Source organism: Microcaecilia unicolor, chromosome 11, assembly GCF_901765095.1.
Source record: "Microcaecilia unicolor chromosome 11, aMicUni1.1, whole genome shotgun sequence".
NCBI classification, from domain to species: Eukaryota; Metazoa; Chordata; class Amphibia; order Gymnophiona; family Siphonopidae; genus Microcaecilia; species Microcaecilia unicolor.
The window spans coordinates 192,372,519-192,389,234 of NC_044041.1; the positions used below are offsets into that span (position 1 = coordinate 192,372,519).

Sequence of the window (16,716 nt, forward strand, 5' to 3'; positions counted from 1 at the left end):
TTTGATTGAAAACAGGAAACGGCATAACGTCAAAAGGTTGAAGCCACTGAGGTTGGTCTGTGTGTTTACACGTCCCCGCGCAGCCGTCGTTCTGCGTACACTCAAAACAAGGCAAACAAACTTATGTTGTTGTTGTTCTTTATTATTGGTAGCATTTTTATTTTAATCTCACTTATATTTTCAAATATGCCATCTTGTGCAGCATACGGATGTACACAGAGGAAGTGTATAATAACGGAATAACTTTTCATAGGTAGAAGAGTAGCAATTTGTTATAAATCGTGTTGTCATTTTGAGGGGCTGGACTTATAGGGATACCCTAGCATGTGTTATATTCGTGCAGAGATTTCATTTTGCTCCTAAATGGCACTAAAACAAACATCATGTTATAACAATCAGATGCTCAACATTCAGAGTTTCTATCAAGCTCTATATTTATTTATTTATTTATTTACTTACTTATTTATGGCAGTTATATCCCACATTAGACATGAATTACGTTGAAACCTGGGAACGTTGCAAATCTTTTTTTTTTTTTTTCCCTGTGCCTAGATCAAAAGAAAAAGATGGTTTGTGGGAACTTGCTTCTTTTGGTTTTGTGGAATACAGTGGTATATTATAAAAACGCACTTAATATTGTTATTACTATTAAATATATCTATTTTAAATACCTAGTGTACCTGAATGTAACTCACCTTGAGCTACTACTGAAAAGGTGTAACAAAAATCCAAATAAACATTTTAGACCAACTCGTGTTTATTTCACCAGACACATTGCCAAGGACAAATGTGCCTGTCAAGTATTACTATCTCCTGAGGCAGGCACACGTGCCAAAACATGGTACCATGCCAACTGCAATAAACACCTATAATTTCTTTTTGGAGTCCTGGGTCTGTTTTCTGAAGTGCCTGATCCAGTTCCCAATGCTTGTTGACTCTGTGCCTAAATATAGTCACGGTCCCTGTATTCCATAAACCGCACCTAACTCTAAGCCTGGTTTATAGAATAGTGCTAAACACACTTTTTTTTTTTTAGGCACCACGTATGGAATCTAGTCCTTTACAGTTTAAGATGCTCAGAAGCCTAAAGCACTGCACCTGCTTTTAACAGGCATCAGATAGGTGGGATGGATGCCCTCTCAATTACATTAATTATGGAAAGATTTTTTAAAGAATGATTCAGGCCCAGATCCATGAAGACTGACTAGGCATTAAAACAATGAAGGGAAACTGGCAAACTGATGAATTTTCAGATACAACAAATATGATTATAAATAATTAGCAATAACAGGAAATATGACACAGGAGGTGGATCTGCCTGCAGCCAGGTGCAACCAGCAAGCCAAGAAAGTTGTTCAACTACCTGCTGTCTCTCTTTACTCAGGAATCAGGATATTATAGTCTAAAAGACTCAGTGGCAGTTCATACAGTGAATGGAATGGTGCATGTCCTCATGTGTGCTTTAGTCTGGCTACCTGCAGGAAGACAGTGCCATCTGTTGGCTGTTTTCTGACATTGACATAATTGAAGGAGCAAGTCTGGCACATCCCATCTCTCAATTAATTTAATTATTTTTATTCAGAGTTGTAGATTCACAAGGTTTTTATGATGAGGAATATTTTCACAGTACTTTCCCAGACAGCAGTGAAATTACTGTATTATGCTCACAAGAAGGCACGGAGTAACATGCAGGGTCTACTAATTACAATAGGGTATACTATACCATCATTCTCTATATGACTCTGTGAGATCTTTCAACCCAGCTATAGTTATGTTTTGCTCAGACTATTTTTCTGCAGGTCCCAGTCCTTTACTAGAGTAGTATATCCCAGTTCTGTCCTGGAACCACAGCTATCTGCACTGTTCTTCAGGACATTTATGTGAATATGCATAAGATGAGTATAGTGGGGACTCAGTGTATGCAAATCTCTAGTCCACACAGTCATTGCTGTTCTCCAGTTAAGTGTCTCTCCAGGGCAGAAAACACTGCAGTAGAGATCAGATAACAGATTCTAAAGAGTGGTCATAGCAACACTGTAGATTTCCTTATTTGAATGCTTGCAAACCTAAAGTGAAGGGTAGGAGGGGGAGGGTTGAAGGGTAGGAGGAGGGTGGGGGAGTGGTCTAAGAGAAAGGGTATGATAGAAAGACATGAGAATTGATTCTACACCTTATGTGAAGATGCAAGTATTAAGAAGTACTTTGAGTGTTACTGGGGAAGTATTTATTAGTATACCCTTTATAGTGAATCACAGGGGGTTTGGAGGGTGGGGAGTGGAGATTCAAGTTAACATGATTGGTATCACTTGGGTGTTATGATGTTCAGAGTTAGGGGTATTAAGTCGTTAAAGGGGCCTTATGAGGAGGTTGGGGGGGGGGGGGATGGAAAGTTGAAAATGACTTGTATTTCTCTTTTGAATTGTGTTGATGTGATTGGGAGTCTGTTGATAGCTGATGTCATTTATTTTATAACATGTGATGGCTTTAATAAAAAAGATTAAACTTATAAGTAAGGGCATAGTGGGGATGGGGGGGTGGGGAGAGGGAGGAAAATTACAGCAAACGTTGGATGACACTTCAGTCAAATGTTTTGTTAAAGGCATAGATTTGTATTAAGTACATGTTTATTGACACTTAAATGTTGTAAACCATGACATCAATAAAAAAAAGTTAAAACATAAAGTGAAGGACAGCATTAAAAAAAATTCAGAAATGAGCTCTGTGATGGAAAGAGATTGATGGTAGGGAGGGGGGTCAGACAGCCCAGGAAGGGCGAGCAGTTAATGCCTGTCTCACAGCTGTCAACAACGGCCTTACATACCATTGGTACTTTTCCACTGGAACAGCACAGACAGGGAAGGAAGAGTCCAAAGGTCATTAGAAAAGCCCCAGCAACGCTGTTCACTGGCTACAGTCATTCAGTTCCCAGGCTGACATGAGGAGGAAATGGGCTAATACAATGTTATATGTCAGGCAGCTCTTTCCTCCTTGCTTGAACACAATCTATAACAGTGCCCACATGGCTAACCGAAATATCCTTCCATTCCTCTATTACACCCCTTCTTCAGGGTACAGCTGTCCCTTTAGTGAATGCCTTCAAGTACCTGGGGATCATTATTAAGTAACAGCATTTGAGGTTCAAGTATTTGCCACTGACAGCATCTTTTTATATTTTAACTCAGATCCATTGTTTGAAACACTACTTGAATCTTACTTCACAACTCAATTATTACAATACCATTGAGTCTGCGATCAGAGTCTCTGCTTTTAATTGGCTTTGCACCATTCAGAATCACATTCCCTCCACTCACAGCACAAAACCCTTCTCACTATCCTTGCCATTTCTCAATTTTAACTAGACTTCTAGATAAACAGTATTTTTCTACTTAGGGCCAACCTTTTGGGATGCTCTGTCAGCAGGTGTCACCCTACAGCAAGGATTCTGAACCCAGTCCTTGGGAAACAAGGGTCTTCAAGAATGAGACAATGGAAGAAATTTCAAAATATGGCACAACACAGGCGGTGTTTTAGTGTGAATCTGCCTGTGTCAGGGATCAGAAATGTCCCAGTGGTCTGGCAATGCCGGTAATTTTTTTTTTTTTTTTTGTTACACTTGTACCCCACGCTTTCCCACTCATAGCAGGCTTAATGCAGCTTACATATTATATACAGGTACTTATTTGTACCTGGGGCAATGGAGGGTTAAGTGACTTGCCCAGAGTCACAAGGAGCTGCCTGTGCCTGCAGTGGGAATCAAACCCAGTTCCCCAGGACCAAAGTCCACCACCTAACCACTAGGTCACTCCTCCACTAATTGGGAAGCAAAACTAGTGCTGGGCAGACATCTAGTCTATGCCCTGATCGTAAGTGAATAGATATGGATGGGCTGGAGTGTAAATTTTTAAGGGGCTTCAATGTTAGCTTCAGAATTTTTAGTACAAGAACAGTGCTGGACAGACTTCTAGAGTCTGTATCATGAGAATGGACAAGGGCAAATCAAACACAGGTATACATATAAAGTATCACATACCATCTAAAATGAGTATGCTGTTGGGCAGACTGGATGGACAGTTCAGGTCTTCATCTGCTGCCATCATTTACTAAGGTTTTATCAATTTGAAAAGAACCAAACAGAATAGCTGGTCTTTCTTTAATCGCAGAAGAGGTCGTCGCAGCCTAAGTGCTCAATGAATCCAAAAAACGCCATTGGTAGGAAAATACTGCCAAATGAAAGGAGATGCATGCACGATTACTCCCTTTGTTTAGTAAGGTTGTCAGGATATCCATAACAAATATGGAAAGTTACATGCACTACCTCCATTGTATTTATTACATTTATACCCCACGCTTTCCCACACATGGCAAGCTCAATGCAGCTTACATAGTAACAATATAAATAATTACAAAGTCGTAAGAAGAATATACAATTTGTGGTAAACGCAACATTAATGGGGTTAAAGGATAAGTAAATTGTATATAAATCTCTCTCATGCATAGCTATTGTGGTATTTTGAATAGCTGACTATCTAGGTGTGTCTTGAGGACTAAGTTGAGAACCCACTTAAGAGGTGTTTTTTTAATTAACAGGGCAGCTGAGGATAAAGAAACCATTTTTCCTTTTATCATAGTAAAGCAGCATTATTGTGTATGTGTGTATAGTATCAATTTAGAGCTGTGATCCCATCCTAAAGGATGTATGGAGACAGTTTTATAAATGAAAACATCCGGGAAGGAGATTTTGAACCAATTCTGGATTTCTAATATTTGCATCATGAATTAGGAGAGCTGTGGTACTAATTTTAGTGGGTCAAACTAGAGTACTGTGGTTTCTGTACACCAGGTTCCAAACCGGGATGTTCTTCCACAACTGGGTTAACACGGAAGCTGTACAGCTCAGTGTTTTTCTATCATCATAAGAATAGCCATACTTGGTCAGACCAATGGTCTATCTAGGCCAGTATCCTGCTTCCAACAGTACCTGGCAGAAATCCAATTAGTAGCAACATTCCATGCTACCAGTCTCACAACAAACAATAGCTTTCCCCATGTCCATATTAATAACACTACCCCTTAATTTCTATAGCACTACTGCATGTACACAGCACCATACACTTTTATGTGCAGGCACTTGCTCTGTCGCTAGAGAGCTCACAATTTGTTTTTGTAGCTGGCGCAATGGAGGGTTAAGTGACTTGCCCAAAGGTACAAGAACCTGCAGTGGGAATCAAATCTAGATCACCAGGCTCAAAGGCCGCTGCACTAGCCTGTAACTACTCCTTCATAGACTATGGACATTGACATTACATTATAATTTTACAAGTTGCTGTTGTAGCTCATGCAGGTACAATTGCAGCAAGTCTTACCCACCCACCCCACAGAATGCAGTTTTGAAGATGGTTGATGTCAGCTGTTCAGAAGGGTAGCTACTGATAAACTTTCAAAAACAATGGCTCCTAGCTATTTTAACATTGTTGTATGCACTGTTGCTATGGCAGATGGAAGGTGCCACCATCATCTCCGCATAAGCTAGCTACCACTGAAACTGAGGTAATTTCTATCTGAATTGTTTCCGTAAGCAGCCATTGGTCCTCAAAATCTCCTGACTTCACGCACCCAGGTTCCAGAGTCCAGAATCATTAGAAGAAAGTTGCCTTCTGCAAGCTGAGCAAAGAGCAAGATCTAGTTAATCTGTAGCACTGATAGCAGGTAGCATTATACAGTCATTTAAACACACACACACAAATCCAATCTCCCTTGATCCTAAGGATCACAAACCCACGTAAATATAGGAGAAATGTTAGTTTAGAAACTACCTTTTCATTACCACAAAGTTACTCCTTGATTATGTAAATATCTTAAAAAACAAACAAACAGCATTATCAAACAAAACCAGGCCAGCTGAGCAAGTGGCCTAGGCAGGACTGATCTTTTTGGTAGGGTACTAGGAAGTGTAAAGGACGCTGTCTCCAGTTTGCCTGTGCCACTGTTACCTATAGTTACACAGCTGCTTTGAGCAAAAAAATAATGAAATTTAGAACTTGCAGAAGCTGAATCACCAGTCATAGACCCTGGTATGGAAGTATAGCAAATAGAATTCAGCAGCAAGAATCATTGACTGCGTTTGTGAGATGCATGTTTCAGCTGCAGCAGGAGAAATCTACACCAGGAAACAGGGCCACCAATGGGGGCTCAGCACCAGGGTCTCTGTCTCTCTCCTACTCCTGCCGGGGACCTGAGTGATCACATCCCAACAGGAGAGAGAAAACGCTGGTGCTGTGGCCGGGCCCCTCCTTGGAGGCTGGTGAGGACCGGGAAGAGCAACTCCAGCCCTGCTTTTCTGCCAAGCTTAAGTGGCTGCTTTTCCTCTCAAGGCACATGCCCTGAGAGAAAAAGCAGCCACAGGCGCAGTCAAGTGGCAGAAGAGCAGCGCTGGAAGATGTCTTCTGCTGGTGGGGCCTCGGGATCCCCACCATTCAATAACGTATTTTGCAGCAGCGATCTGGGGGTGGGGGGGGGGGGGGGGGGAGGAGGCGACTGTGATCCGGGAAGAGCGGCGGTCCAGTCTCTCAGCGGCCCTGCCAGTAAAAAACAAACAAAAAAAAAAAAAAAACACGCAGGAGCCAGCCTCTGGTTCCTTAAATAGTTTTACCCCATTGCTTCAATGAATTGGGCTAGCCAGATGTGTTCATCCTTCTTTCCCCACAAAATAGGATAGTGTTTCCCAAACCTGGCCCTGGAGGAACCTCAGCCAGTCAAGGTTTTCAGGATATCCACAATAAATATTCATGAGATTTTTGCATGCAGTGAAGTGCATGCAAATCTCTCATGAATATTAATTGTGGATATCCTGAAACCCTGACTGGCTGGGGTGCCGCCAGGACCAGGTTTGGGAACTACTAGGGATAAGCCTTTTAGTATCTGAGGGAGAGCTTGTTTTCTTAGAGAAATGAAAATTTCAGAGGTGTGCGATTGACGTTGGAAAAACTGCAGGCAAATTGGTTCTTCCTATAGCGCTGGAGGAACTGTCCTTATATTAGGAAATAAATGGTCTATTTTACAACAACCAATGTACCATTTACTCCAACTACTTTATTATTGGACATTAATATTCAAACTACTATTTTCCATACTAAAAACAAATGGTACCAGGATTAATATTGGCAGCTAAATCTGTTACAGCTAGAACATGGAACGCTCCTCCCCACTCATTACAGAATGATTAAAAGCATGGATAATGTGTAAAGATTAGCGAGGAACAACCACAGGATGTGGAAGAACCCTCAATTCCTACGTCAAAAGTAGTGCAGCAAAAAAGGAGTAGGATGGTCTGGCCTTTGCAATAACCCAGGGAGACCTATAAAAAATTAAGTATTTGATTTGCATTATTTGGATTTTGACATCCAATAATGTGATTACATAAGAAAGATTTGTTTTCATTCATTTTTTTTTTATACCTTTGGAACATCCTAAGACTCCTGAGGCAGGCGCATAGGCACCGAAACACAGGTGCTATGTCAAGTCATTTGATGCTCCCTAATAAAGACTTAATTTTTATACGTCTCCCTGGCTTATTGCAAAGGCCAGACCATCCTCCTCCTTTTTTTTAATGTATAAGCCACATTGAGCCTGCAAATAGGTGGGAAAATATGGGATACAAATGTAACAAATAAAAAAATAACACCAGCTGCACATCCTGTAACCAGACTTGCTTATCCAATCCTACCTTAGCCGAGATCACTTCACATGCAATTTTCTTTAACTTAGTCCCTTATTTTCTAACTCCTGTTTATCTCTGTTCCACTAAGATGCTTTATTGCATATTGTGTTGATATTGTATATAGCATACTAAATCATAATAGTTACATGAATATTTTTACTGTTGTGATTGTTTAGTGTCTATGTCCAGATTGTTCTTGCTGTACACTGCTCTGCATGAATTTCTTAAAAAAGGCAAGAATAAATCCTAATAAGATTGAAAATGTAACTGCAAGAAAAATGAACCAAGCCCTGGCATCCCTTTGTATTTTGAGTGACTAAATATACACTGTTGAAAGAAAGTAGGTTCTCCTTTTTGATATTGTCATAGATGCTTTTTATTGAACATACAATAGTTGACGCAGATTTGTTTGAAATGAAGGTCATGATAAATATGTTACTTTAAAAAGTGCAATATAGTTTCCAAAACCTTTTATACTTTTCATGGATTTGCATCCGTTTTTCTATACTTGATGTTGTACCCTCATATAAATCATGTTAAATGGATGAAAACCAAGAGATTAAAACAAAACTAAAAAAAAGTTCAGAGGTGTACTAGAATACAGCCAGGATAAGTAAGTCTAGTTTGTACCCTACAGTCAGACTTTACTGAGAGTCAAACTACTGTTTTGTTTCCCCCTTTGGTCAGACAGACTCTAAATTTATTTTTAAACCTCCTCAAAACAGCAGCTTTTCCTGCAGTGAACAGATGACAGAAACACCTCCACTTCCTCAGTACCATAATGGCCAGCTTAAGCGTCAAGACGAGGTGCTGGGTTAGGGTACCAAAAAAATAGTGACTGGCTGCCAAAGACCCTCAGCTGGATGAGGAGCAGCACTTAAATCCTAGCATTTCATACAGACACAGGGCTAATCTGGTGAATGCCTCCTTCTCAAGGAAGTAGAGGGAACCATTCCATCTTTGCTCACACTCTATGCTGTCTATTATTCCCACTGCAGCTCCTTGTGACTCTGGGCAAGCCACTTAATCTTCCATTGCCCTAGGTACCTGCATATACTATGTAAACCACTTTGAATGTAGTTGCAAAAGTCACAGAAAGGTGGTAAGTTCCTTTCCCTTTCTTTTTTTGCTTCAAGCATTACAGTAGCCCAGAATGAAGCTGCAAGTATAATAGGAGAAATATGGTCAAAATGTTTCAAACCAGCTATCTTGGCTGATTTACATTGGTTGACATATTCATTTCAAAACCATATCTTTGATTTTGAAGTCACAGTCACAAATTGCATAATTTATTTGCCCATCAAGAGCTTTATGCTCTGCTGATAAGAGCACTTTGGTAATAACTTCTTTTAGGCAAATATGATTTGATGAATTTCAACATAATTTTTAGTGTCGTTGGTGTAGAATTGTGGACTGTATTAGTACCAGAAATAAGATGAACCACCACTGTAGATTCCTTGTACAAGCAATTAAAAAAAACCCATTTTATTCAGACAGGCATTCACCAGTATTTTGGGCCCCACATGTTAATACCCATTTAGTTTCTATTATGTATATACTAGTAAAAAAGCCCCGTTTCTGATGCAAATGAAACGGGGGCTAGCAATGTTTTCTTCTGTGTGCATGTGGGAGTGTGTGTGTCCCTGCCCTCTCTCCCCTCCCCCCTCTGAGTCCTTCAGTAAAAAAACCCCGTTTCTGATGCAAATGAAAGGTGGGGGGGGCTAGCAAGGTTTTCTTCTGTGTGCATGTGGGAGTGTGTGTGTCCCTGCCCTCTGGCCTCTCTCCCCTCCCCCCTCTGAGTCCTTCACTGTTACAGAGCCAGGGATTTGATTTCCTGCTCTGCTGATTTCCTTCACTGACTGTGTTACAGAGAGGGCGGGGCAGACACTCATGGGGAAACCGGATATCTCTCCCCCTTCACACTTCCATCTGGAGGCTTCATAGAACGTTGGTGTTGCCTTTTATATAGAGAGACTTGGTTTTCACGTTATTATATGATTTTGTCTGTAGGTTATGAGTGGGAGGGGATTAACATTAAAACTTGACAAAATGTTATTATGAAGGCACAGCCCTCCCATTAGCCTTGTAATAAAATGAGTCCACACTGGTGCACTAGCTGGGTATATCCTGAGGACTGGGTTGAGAACCACTGCCTTAGGCTAATGGTTTGCTCATACCATGACAGTAATAGGATTAACAGCTGTGTTCCATCACACTATCTTCTATTACTGCCATTCACGACTTTGACCTGGTATGTCTCCATGATTCTCCATCCACTATAGCTACAGGCCTTCAACCACCTCCTCCCCTCCCCCAATTTCTTCTGCATTTGGCTAGCAGCACACTAGGTCATGTCAATAGGGAGTTTAGCTCCAGGAAAAAAAAAAAAAAAAAAAAAGTTACCCCTTTTCCTCAAGGTGGCACAGTAACCACTTTTGCTGTGAAACTGGAATCTTTGGGACTTTTCTATGTTGTTCCTCTAGGTCTTACAGGGAGAAGTTACATAGAAAAGTTTGATTTAGCTTCAAAACTAAAAGCTAAATGTTAAAGATCATTCCTTTTTCAGGTAGAGCCCTTTTGTCTTCACTTCCAGACAAATGAATCTCTCTCAGGTGAGATATTTGCACACAATTGCAATGATATCCTTAAAAGTGTCTCTCATTGGAAGTAAGACCAATGCCTTGATCTGCATGCTCCAAGAGACTGACTCCTTCATGGAGATGCTGGTTTTGTTTATATTCTTACTTGCAGGATGAAAAACTGGCACATTAAGCCCAGTGTTAAGTGACCCAGAAATCAAAAAGTAGTAGTACTGGAGAACAGGGAGCTCCAACGTATATCAAGACCCATTACTTTAAGAAAAAATCTCAACCTTGTGGAAAAAACCCGAAAAGCAAAACCTTTATTTTTTCATTGAACAGAATTAGTACAAATTCATACACATACACACAACCCTCCTAAACTTCCTCGGTGTTTCCAACAGCTACAAAAGAGTGAGGGCGTAAGAGAATACACACAAAAATTAAAAATAAATTAAAGAGAACTGAGTCCAGAAACACTTAGTCATAGTGTAAATCCAATGGGTGGAGTGGGTTCCTCTCAAGAGGCTTATGCCCTTCAGCTCTGTAGTTAAAGAGTATCATCCTGGCTGAAACATGGATACTCAGCTGTACCTAAGGCCACAAGCAACTCTCTTCCCACCACCAAATAGCACTTATTCCCCCCTCCCTTAAAAAAAAAAAAAAAAAAGGAGGCGTTCTTTGATAGGTTATGGTAAAACACTATAAAAAGTTTGTACTGAAACAGTCTGCAATACATGAGACTGTTCAGTACCAGCTTATAAACTCAATTTTTCACATCTTCAGCTTGTAAACTCAACAGTGTCCTTGGTGAAATCAGGCCTTCCTCTTTCCTGCTCAGTTCATATTATACTTCAAGTACCTTTTTTTTTTAAACAGCCAACCTGGCTGAAAGATATATCAGCTTTTCCATCTTCCAAAGAGGCAGGATTCCTAAAGGCCAGATACAAATGAGGTTGCTGAAGACAGTTTGTATGCAGGGATTTCCGGTGTTGTACTTACAGAACTGCATTTAGAACAGGACAGGTGCAAAATTTACAGTTAAGAAAAATAGAATTCACTTTCAAAGTTACTTTTATCAGGCTAGCAAGGGCCTATAGTCCCTGCTTTCCAGTGCAGCAGAAAAGAACACTTAGAGAACCCGAGAACACAAGGTAAGATGACCACATTCTCCACCCCCCCCCCCCCCACCAATATGAATCCAGCCAGCCTCGTTCCAGCACAACCTGTAGCTACAAGGCATTCCCTATTTAGTTTTGGCAAGTATCAGGCTACATAATGCAGCCAAATGTAAGACTCTTCTTAGAGAAAAGGGATCTGAAATATGACACAAACAGGTAAACAAAGAGATCCTCCTTCCCTTTTTCCTAAACCTACTGAGCGGGGAAGACAGCGCTAGCTGATGTTTTAAACTCAGAAAGCCCACCTGAAAATTGTCATGGTTTTTAAAAACTCCATGGAAATAGGCTCACTCTAGGATTCGTATAAATATGCATTAAAATATTTATTTGTGAATGCTGGAGAGAGACAGCTCCTCCCTCTTCATCCTCAATCCTCAACTATCAAGAACAGCATCTGGTAATCTTAATCATGCTTTGTAATCAAGGGGTTTATAAGCAGCCTATAAAATCAGCTGCCAACCTCAGACAGCCACACACATAAAATTCAGTAGCTTTCTGTGATCCCTGGCCACAATCATTCATCAAGCAGCAGTCAGGGGTGGGGCTGATGAAGTAGCTTATGAAGACAAAACTGTGCTCCCCTAAACCAGATTTAACATTCATCCCTTCTCCACAGCACCAATCTTACCCCTTCCTCCCCAACAGCATAAAGGCAACTTGCAGCTGCATCACTGTGCAAAACTGGCCTGGCTTTGTGATTTCAGTAAAGGGAGTGTGCACAACAAAGCCTGGCCTATGGGTCACGTGCCAACTATATAGGACAGCCTCTCTCTACTGGCAGTTAGGTAGAGGAGTCACGGGTGAAGGCACAGAGACAAGGTCTGTGAACGCAGCCATGAAGTCTCACCCTCGTCTGCTGGCGAGATATTTAAGAAGTGTTAACTGAATACATTATAGCTGGGGTATGACTGCAGCTCCATGCAAGAAAGACAGCAGCTGCTATTAGTAACCATAAAAAAAAAAAAATTAGATTTGTCCACCCAGAAGCTGGATAGGAGCATCTTCTATTGATCTGCTGCAGATGCATCCCCAGGTGCTAGAAGAGGAGCCCAAACTGGGAATGAGTCCCAGGTTTCCCACCACTGGTCAACTCATCTGGCACTAAGTTGGGTTATTCTCAACATGAAGGGGCAACAGAACCTTTTCTCAGAGAATTAGTCACATTGTGCCTTCAAAGAAGAGACTGTGGAAGGAACTCTGGGCTGGACCATAAGCCTTCCCAATCCCCAGCGTACAAATAGACACATACCAGTGTGTTTTAACTTTTTTTACACTTAAGATTATTTCCTCTTTAGGCAGTTAATTATCTCCTAGTACCAACGTACCTGCCTCATTGCTGGACACTGCCCACTGTTTCTAGTATGTCAAACAGAATGGTTTAATTAGAATCCAAAAATCGAGAGACTAGGCCAAGTAAAGCATCAAACACTGTCTTTGGTGTGGAGAAGTCCCTCATGAATACGAGTTGGAGGTAGGGGGTGTGGATTTGGTGGTGGTGGGGGGACAACTTCTTCTTTGGTCCAAAATGCCATGGGAGAAAACGGGAGGGATAACAGCGGGTCACAAAATGTTGTAGTCCAGTCCTTTTCACACAATACTCTTCATATCAAAAACAAGTAGCAAGATGGATACTCCCTGCTAGGTCCTCCTCCAGCATTTAAAAAGGCAGTGGGCACAATCCCATATTAAGGCTTTCCCTATAAATGCCAGCCAGCCAGCAGTAGACTCTAACATCAGGGAAGGGAGGGCCCCAGGCCAACCTGTCTAGACAAAACTAGGAATACTGGTACAGAGTGAAGAGCAAGCTTTGTGAGGCAGGCCTAGATTTTGGCACGATTTATCTCCACTGCTGTCCGATACATCGAGAGTCCCATGAGGCAACAGCATAGCAACTGAGAAAACTCAGGCTCCACAAGGCATCCTCTGTCTCCCATGCTCCCTCAAGTCATGTAGCGGGTGATGGCTCGTAAGGCATAAAGCAGGGCTGCCTGCATACGGGCTTCCAGCAGCAGTAGATTCACATGCACCTAATACCAGAGACAGAAAGAGTCACATAACAGATCATTTCCCACTGAACACACTAGCATAATTTTCACCCAGCTGTGAGCCAGCAACATCCTCTCCTCTAGAAAAGATGGGACTAGGGAGAGAACCTTGAGAAGGAGAGCAGTGGGGGACCCTCAGCCAGTCAGATTTTCAGGAAATCCACAATAAATATTCACTAGAGAAATCTGCATGCAGTGGAGGCAGTGCTTGCAGATCTCTTGTGAATATTCATTGTGAACATCCTGAAAATCTGACTGGCGGAGGAGCCTACAGGACAGGTTTGGGAATCACTCTTTTGGAGCATAAAAGGCAGCAGTTGTATGCACAAAGACTTTGGGCAACAACGGTGTGCTCAATTGAGAAGAATAAAGGTACACTATGTAACACTTATTTACACACCTTTTCTGAGTGCCTAAAGTGTCTCCAGAAGCCAGTGTACATTCTCTTAGTTGTTTTCTCAGGGTAGCAGGCCACTGTTTTTATGTAGATTTTCAGGCTGCGCTCCAGGAGTTGGTTCACCTCTCCGTAATCGTAGTCATCATATCTGCAAGAATGGGCAGCACCCTGTTAATACAAAGGTTCCTTCGGAATTCCTAACACGATCTTTACCACCAGCATCCTGCATGGAGGCTCTGATGCTGGATTCACAAGGACACTAAACCACACTAATGTCAACCAGGTGGGCCAGTAACACTGTTTTCAGCAGAACTAGATAGAAAAAAACATTTTGGTTCATGTGTTTTACTGATGAATTATTTGCTTTTTCCTCAGTGATGCAAACGGCCTACTGCTAAGTCAGATCACATCAATGCTATACCGATCGGGAATTTGTTTTGGTTTTACTATTGCAACTTGCACTCAGTTCTCTCAGCACATCCCTTCTTTCTAGCAAATGTTATAAAACTTAATTTTTAGGCGCATTCTGCCACCTAGCAATAGCTTCTTTTGGAGAGGTTTAATTCGTCTGGCTGTAACCATAGGAACAGAGACACCCCTCATACAGCCCATATCCCCCTAATGAGACACTTTTACCATGTCTTTTCACACCCAGTCCCTAAACAGACACATGTAATGAAGTGTCTCAAAAACAGCATATTTCCCTTCTTGCATCTTGGCAAAGATGTCAATTTAAGACAACTCACATAAAAAAAAAAAAAAAAAACACCCTACAACAGCCAATCACACATCCAAGATAAAAATCTATTTTCTTTTAAATTGTCCAATATTAAGCAGTTTTTTTGCTGCATTTTGTTGGGGAGAATGGGATGTTGGGTTAGGACTTTATGTGTCATTCATATTAATACCTGATTGAAGTGATACACACACTGCACTCAGCAGAGAAAAAAACATTTTTACACACATTAGCTACCCCTTGAGAAATGGGCTAAGATTTTACAACAGTGAAATGTGTAATTCTATGCAGAATGAGCCATTTTAAAAGTTAGTAAACCAGAATAAAGTGTTTTCGTAAACATTTCTTGGACATTTGGGAAGACTATATACAAGCACTATCCCCTAGGGCTCGAAGCCAAAGTCTGAATGCTGGGGTGTTGGTGGGGGGGGAAGGAAGACTACCTAGGCATTTATAGGTTGCATATTGGCATGATAAAGGATGGACAGTAGACAGGTTCTTGAATATTAAGGGATGGAGGGAAGAGGGGGAGTTGGGTAGGAGGGTTATGAGTTTGGGGTTAGGACAGGAATGGAAATGTTTTCTTGGGGGGGGGGTAGTGTTTTATGATTGATTATAGACGACTTGGTAAAGTCATATATTCTGAAGGGTTTATGGGACAGTGTTATTTGGAAGGTGTTACACAATCTGTACACTGAATTTAATACTTCTGTACAATATATAGAAAGGGGTGGGGGGGTAAGTCTGTAGGTAGGAGGGCGGGGTGGGGATAAAATCTGAAAAATAAATGGAGGAATTTTCCATTACTATTTTCGTATAAAACATGACACTTTACCAATGTATAGCAAAAATGTGTTGGGCAAGTTCTCTTATTTTTTGTCATCAAAAAACGTTGGAAATAAAAGAGTATTTTCACAGGTGACTTACTCTAACTGCTCAAATGGACAAACAGTGGAGATGGCCAGAGATGACCCGTGTCAAGTCCTACCTATGTTTGGTTATATACTTCACACGTTTTTTTATGCACGATTGTTTCTTAAAGTCAAACTTTCTTGGCTACACCCTGCTACTCGGTAACTGCTCAGCATCAAACATATAAACAGCGAGTGACCGACTCACTCGCAAATGCGCAGTAGAGACTTCCTTCTCTGTCCCGCCCCCGCGTCAATACGTGATGACGGAGGGCGGGACAGAGAGGGAAACTGCACCGCTGAGGTTGATACCGCTCCCCCCCACCCGAGGTTGCCACTACCGTTACCCCCCCCACACACACACGCACACCCAGCCCCTCTCTCTGCTACTAAACTTACACATCCATTCGCCGGAACGCAGCACACACATCAGCTGAGCTGCCGTCGTCCTTCCTTCCCTGCCTGTGTCCCGCCCTCGCCGACATTACGTCACAGGAGGGCGGGACACAGGCAGAGAAGGAAGGGCCGACGGCAGCTCAGCTGATGTGAGTGCTGCGTTCCGGCGAATGGATGTGTAAGTTTAGTAGCGGAGAGAGAGAGGGCCCAGGCCGGGTAGAGGGATGGCGGCGGTGGTGACCTCGCGGGGAGGGAGGGGGAAGGAAGGAAAACCCTAATACCAGCCCGTTTTTACGGGCTCAATGGCTAGTTTAATATAAGCCAGACACATATGCCACGTACTATAAAGGAAGAGTTCTTTCCTTTTTCACTCTCCCATCAGCCACATCAATCTTTACTTCTCGATAACAGAAGGCTGATGCAATCCTGGACTTGTAGGAATCATCAGGACTGGAGCAGAAGGTGACTGAAAAAGGAAAAGTGTGAAGAAGCTCACCAAAGAGAGCAGGGCTGGCAACAGAGACTGGGACTGGAATGCAAGTGTGGCATCATGATTGAACAGTGTCTGCTCTGTACCCTTTTGGAAGTGGACATCTGTGGCAGACCTTCAAGCCTAGAAGCAGCAGTATCTGCACTGCTGAAATGCTGCAATGAATGTGATTGAAACCACCTAAACACCATTCTAAACGACAGCACAGGTTATTGAGCCCACTATTGGGCCAAATGGCTCTCAGTTGGCAATGTCTGTTCACCA

General features: G+C 41.9%; 1 protein-coding gene across 2 annotated transcripts in view; it reads right to left on the minus strand.

Moving 5' to 3' along the window:
* Positions 1–11,159: 11,159 nt before the first annotated feature.
* Positions 11,160–16,716, minus strand: part of SESN2 (sestrin 2) — a 51,239-nt gene continuing 45,682 nt past the window's right edge. For both annotated transcript variants that reach the window (XM_030217697.1, XM_030217698.1), the window contains exons 9-10: positions 13,923–14,067; positions 11,160–13,504 (exon numbers count right to left, since the gene is read on the minus strand). In XM_030217697.1, coding sequence (XP_030073557.1) covers positions 13,418–13,504; positions 13,923–14,067 — 232 coding nt within the window. In that variant the 3' untranslated portion in view covers positions 11,160–13,417. The remainder of the gene's footprint in view (positions 13,505–13,922; positions 14,068–16,716) is intronic.